Source organism: Cherax quadricarinatus, chromosome 62, assembly GCF_038502225.1.
Source record: "Cherax quadricarinatus isolate ZL_2023a chromosome 62, ASM3850222v1, whole genome shotgun sequence".
In the NCBI taxonomy this organism is placed as follows: Eukaryota; Metazoa; Arthropoda; class Malacostraca; order Decapoda; family Parastacidae; genus Cherax; species Cherax quadricarinatus.
Window position 1 is genome coordinate 19,469,756 of NC_091353.1, and position 6,199 is coordinate 19,475,954.

The 6,199-nt window shown below is 38.7% G+C and overlaps 1 protein-coding gene across 1 annotated transcript in view; it reads right to left on the bottom strand.

Moving 5' to 3' along the window:
* Positions 1–2,047, bottom strand: part of LOC128687203 (tubulin alpha-1D chain) — a 34,489-nt gene extending 32,442 nt beyond the window's left edge. The window contains exon 1 of the mRNA XM_070098479.1: positions 1,949–2,047. Coding sequence (XP_069954580.1) covers positions 1,949–1,951 — 3 coding nt within the window. The 5' untranslated portion in view covers positions 1,952–2,047. The remainder of the gene's footprint in view (positions 1–1,948) is intronic.
* Between the last annotated feature and the right edge of the window lie 4,152 nt (positions 2,048–6,199).

Below are 6,199 nucleotides of genomic sequence, written 5' to 3' on the forward strand. Positions count from 1 at the left end.
GATAGGTGTGATAGGAGGGCCCATGAGGACAGTAGTGTAGCACGGTCGCTAGTGTAAATAATTGAGAAGCTAGGCTAGGAACCGGGGGTATTGAGGCCAGGAACATGCGGATTGAGGCTAGGAACATGGGGATTGAGGCTAGGAACATGGGGATTGAGGTTAGGAACATGGGGATTGAGGCCAGGAACATGCGGATTGAGGCTAGGAACATGGGGATTGAGGCTAGGAACATGGGGACTGAGGTTAGGAACATAGGGATTGAGGTTAGGAACATGGAGGTTGAGGTTAGGAACATGGGGATTGAGGCTAGGAACATGGGGATTGAGGTTAGGAACATGGGGATTGAGGCTCGGAACATGGGGATTGAGGTTAGGAACATGGAGATTGAGGCTAGGAACATGGGGATTGAGGTTAGGAACATGGGGATTGAGGCTAGGAACATGGGGATTGAGGTTAGGAACATGGGGGTTGAGGTTCGGAACATGGGGATTGAGGCTAGGAACATGGGGGTTGAGACTAGGAACATGGAGATTGAGGCTAGGAACAGGGAATGGAAGCTAGAAACAGAATTGAGGTTAGGAACAGAGAAATGAAGCTACGAACAAGGGAACTGAGGCAAAGAACAGTGAATCGAGGCTAGGAACTGGGATTATAGACTAGGAACCAGGATTAGAGACTAGGAACCAGGATTAGAGACTAGGAGCAGGGGATTCAAGGCCGGCAAACACACAAGTGAATACAGCTGTGTGAGTGCACTCTGTACCCTCTTAGTGTTATTGTAAACAGGGCGGGTCCGATTGTTGGGGGAGGGAGGAACCCACTTCTCCCTTCATTGATTTTACCATTAGTCCTGAGTCCCCTTTCCCCATCCACACCCCCCTCTCTCTCTCTCTCTCTCTCTCTTTCTCCCCTTCCCCACCCCTCTCTCTTTCTCTTTTCCGTCTCTGTTATTCACTTTTGTCTACCATTGTCATGCATTTAGAGTACCATGATTTTATACTTAACTGCTATTTTGTCCCTGACTAGCCCCGGTTCACATACAAGTATTGTTTTAAAAGGCAAGGTCTTTGTTAATCTGGATATTATAGTTATGTGTACAAAGTGTACAATGCTATGTGTACAGTATATGCTTAGATCAGTGTAAAGTATGTAGTATTAACACAGGACAGTGGCAGTCAGGGTCCCCCAACACCAAGGTTGATAAAACACAGCTGTCTACCGGCATTACCATCTGTGCGAACACAGGAAGGAGAAAGAGGGCTTGGTGGATTGTATATTTTTTTTTTTTAGACTGGAAGGCGACTTGTGACACAGTATTGCACAAAGACTGGGACAAGTCTGTTTAAGATATTCAGATGACAGGACAACCCATACTTAGAGATTGTGTCCCTGTTAAGACAGTAAGATGACAAAACCAACGCTTACAGATTTTGTCGCTGTTAAGACAGTAAATAGAAGGTGGGAGGTAGTTGCATCTCCAGCAGTATTATAACCCTATAATGTCACGTCATCACTGCTCGCACCAACAAACTTAATCCTGAGACTGTTCGGTGGAAAATCTGGTATTGTAATGTACATGTTAATGTTTTTACTGGTTGGATCGGTAACCCAGCTGAAAGCCTCGGTCATGTGACCAAAAGCCTCGCTAAGTGGGTCAATATGACGAAAAGCCTCACTAAGTGGGTCAGTATGGCGAAAAGCCTCTCCGATTAGATTCTGACAAACCAGATGTGAAAGGTTGGTTAATGGGGTTTAAAGCCTGTCAACTACAGTCGGGTCATTAAGCCTACGTAAAACTTGTTCACCACTAAATAAGTATACTTAAATCCCTTAAAAAATGGATTTAAGTAACCTCTTGGTGTATCCACACACCGAGAGGCATACACCTGTGTGTATATTGTGAAGGGTGTACCGTCGAGGTCTGTTTATTGCAGTATCAGCTACTCACCATGTTGACTGCGTTGAGAAGGTTGAAAGGGGAGCTTGTGAGTGCACCGACGAGGCTTGACAGGAGCGAATGATGAGTCTCCCGTTCTACGTCCGGTGTGGTGGCTGGACACCCGGCCCAGCCTCCTTTATATACCCCACCGCCTCTGTTGCTACCACTCACGCACGCAAGCGCAAACCCATCAGACATGGGAGGGGCCGGTCTGAGTGAGAGAGAGAGAGGGAGAGGGAGAGGGAGAGAGTCATGGGGAAGACATAGATAGCACAAGACAGTTTCCATGAACCCCTTGGTGTTGGAGAGAGAGGCTTTTGATCAAAGGAATTCAACTTGTATTCCCCTTGGATTTAACCTGATTCCCTTCTGTGTAACCCATGCTACTACTACTACTAGTAGTAGTAGATTATAACTAGTACTAGTAGATTACTACTAGTAGTATTATTACTAGTAATACTACTAGCATTATTATTACTACTACTAATACTTCTGCTACTCGTATTAGTACTACTAGTATTATTACTAGTAGTATTAGTTCTATTACTAGTGTTTTACTAGTATTACTACTGATATTATTACTAGTATTGCTACTGTTACTACTTCTAGTAGTATTACTATTATTACTACCACTAGTATTACTACTACTGGTATTACTACTACTGGTATTACTACTAGTAGTATTAATACTACTGGTATTACCACTACTACTACCGGTATCACTACTGCTAGTAGTAGTATTAATACTACGGGTATTACCACTACTACTACTGGTATTAGTAGTAGTATTACTATTACTGGTATTACCACTGCTACTACTGGTATTATTACTGCTGCTGGTATTACTACTACTGCTGGTATTACCACTACTACTACTGGTATTACTACTACTGCTGGTGTTACTACTACTACTGGTATTACTACTATTACTGGTATTACTACTACTACTACTACTGGTATTAATACTACTACTGGTATTAATACTACTACTGGTATTACTACTACTGGTATTACTACTACTACTACTGGTATTACTACTACTACCGGTATTACTACTACTACAGGTATTACTACTACTCTTATTACCACTACTACTACTGGTATTACTACTACTACTACTGGTATTATTACTACTGGTATTACTACTACTGGTATTACTACTACTGGTATTACTACTACTACTGGTATTACTACTACTACTGGTATTACTACTACTACTACTGGTATTACTAATACTACTACTGGTATTATTACTACTGCTACTGGTATTATTACTACTACTACTGGTGTTACTACTACTGGTATTACTACTACTACTGGTATTACTACTAATGGTATTACTACTACTACTGGTATTACTACTACTACTGGTATTACTGCTACTACTGGTATTACTACTACTACTGGTTTTACTACTACTGGTATTACTACTACTGGTATTACTTCTGGTACTACTACTGGTATTACTACTACTGGTATTACTAATACTACTGGTATTACTAATACTACTGGTATTACTACTACTACAACTGGTATTACTACTACTACTACTGGTATTACTACTACTGGTATTACTACTACTAGTATTACTACTACTGGTATTACTACTACTGGTATTACTACTACTGGTATTACTACTAATACTACTGGTATTACTACTACTACTACTACTGATATTACTACTACTGGTATTACTACTACTGGTATTACTACTGCTACTGGTATACTACTACTACTGGTATTGCTACTACTACTGGTATTGCTACTACTGGTATTACTACTACTGGTATTACTACTACTACTACTGGTATTACTACTAATACTACTGGTATTACTACTACTGGTATTACTACTACTACTACTGATATTCCCCTCAAGGAAGGTTCCTTGATGTTGGTGAGGGGCTCTTGATTTAGGCAATTGGATCTGTGCTCCAGTTCCCCGAATTAAGCCTGAATGCCTTCCACATCCCCCCCCAGGCGCTGTATAATCCTCCGGGTTTAGCGCTTCCCCCTTGATTATAATAATAATACTACTGATATTACTACTACTACTGGTATTATTACTACTGGTATTACTACTACTGCTCGTATTACCACTACTACTACTGGTATTATTACTACTACTGGTATTACTACTACTGGTATTACTACTACTACTACTGGTATTATTACTACTACTACTGGTATTACTACTACTACTTCTGGTATTACTACTACTACTGGTATTATTACTACTACTACTACTGGTATTACTACTACTATTGGTATTACTACTACTACTGGTATTACTACTACTGGTATTATTACTACTACTGGTATTACTACTACTGCTCGTATTACCACTACTACTACTGGTATTATTACTACTACTGGTATTACTACTACTGGTATTACTACTACTGGTATTACTACTACTACTGGTATTACTACTACTACTGGTATTACTACTACTACTGGTATTACTACTACTACTGGTATTACTACTACTACTGGTATTACTACTACTACTGGTATTACTACTACTACTGGTATTACTACTACTACTGGTATTACTACTACTACTACTGGTATTACTACTACTACTGGTATTACTACTACTACTGGTATTACTACTACTACTAGTATTACTACTACTATTGGTATTACTACTACTACTGGTATTACTACTACTGCTCGTATTACCACTACTACTACTGGTATTATTACTACTACTGGTATTACTACTACTGCTCATATTACCACTACTACTACTGGTATTATTACTACTACTGGTATTACTACTACTGGTATTACTACTACTACTACTGGTATTATTACTACTACTACTGGTATTACTACTACTACTTCTGGTATTACTACTACTACTGGTATTATTACTACTACTACTGGTATTACTACTACTATTGGTATTACTACTACTACTGGTATTACTACTACTGCTCGTATTACCACTACTACTACTGGTATTATTACTACTACTGGTATTACTACTACTGCTCGTATTACCACTACTACTACTGGTATTATTACTACTACTAGTATTACTACTACTGGTATTACTACTACTACTATTACTGGTATTACTACTACTACTGGTATTACTACTACTGGTATTACTACTGCTACTGGTAAACTACTACTACTACTGGTATTGCTACTACTACTGGTAGTACTACTACTACTGGTATTACTACTACTACTGGTATTACTACTACTACTACTGGTATTATTATTACTACTACTGGTATTACTACTACTACTGGTATTACTACTACTAGTACTACTGGTATTACTACTACTACTACTGGTATTACTACTACTGGTATTACTACTACTACTACTGGTATTACTACTACTACTGGTATTACTACTACTACTTCTGGTATTACTACTACTACTACTGGTATTACTACTACTACTACTGGTATTACTACTACTATTGGTATTACTACTACTACTGTTATTACTACTACTGCTCGTATTACCACTACTACTACTGGTATTATTACTACTACTGGTATTACTACTACTGCTCGTATTACCACTACTACTACTGGTATTACTACTAGTGCTCGTATTATTACTACTACTGCTCGTATTACCACTACTACTGGTATTACCAATACTACTACTACTGGTATTACTACTAGTATTACTAGTATATTACTATTACTGGTATTACTACTAGTATTACTGGTATTACTATTACTGGTATTACTACTAGTATTACTAAGATTATTACTGCTACTGGTATTAATACTACTACTACTGGTATTACTGTTACTACTGCTAGTAGTATTAGTACTATAATAGTAACAGTTGGTTTAGTCTTGACAAATTAACTTCGAATGTAAACCATATCGTATTGAACAACGTCAGTGAACACTGTAGTGTGTTCACATTAGTGGCACCTTTGGAGCACATCTATTAACAATGGTGTTCACATTAGTGGCACCTTTGGAACAAATCTAGGAACAATGTTCACATTAATGGCACATTTGGAGCACAGCTAGGAACAAAGGTGCTCACAGTGGCACATTTGGAACACATCTAGAAACGATTCAGTCTTAAGATTTGTCTTCACTGAGCACAGCATATCCAGGTATACCACACGTTGACTATTTCTAGAGGTATGTGTTTCTAGAGTTAAGGAAATTTGTTTTAATGTTCACTATCTCTGAGGAAGGTGTGAACGTTCTCTGTGCTTGCATTTGTGTTGCATCTCTTGCTCCGGAGTTTCATGCCGTTGATCCAAATT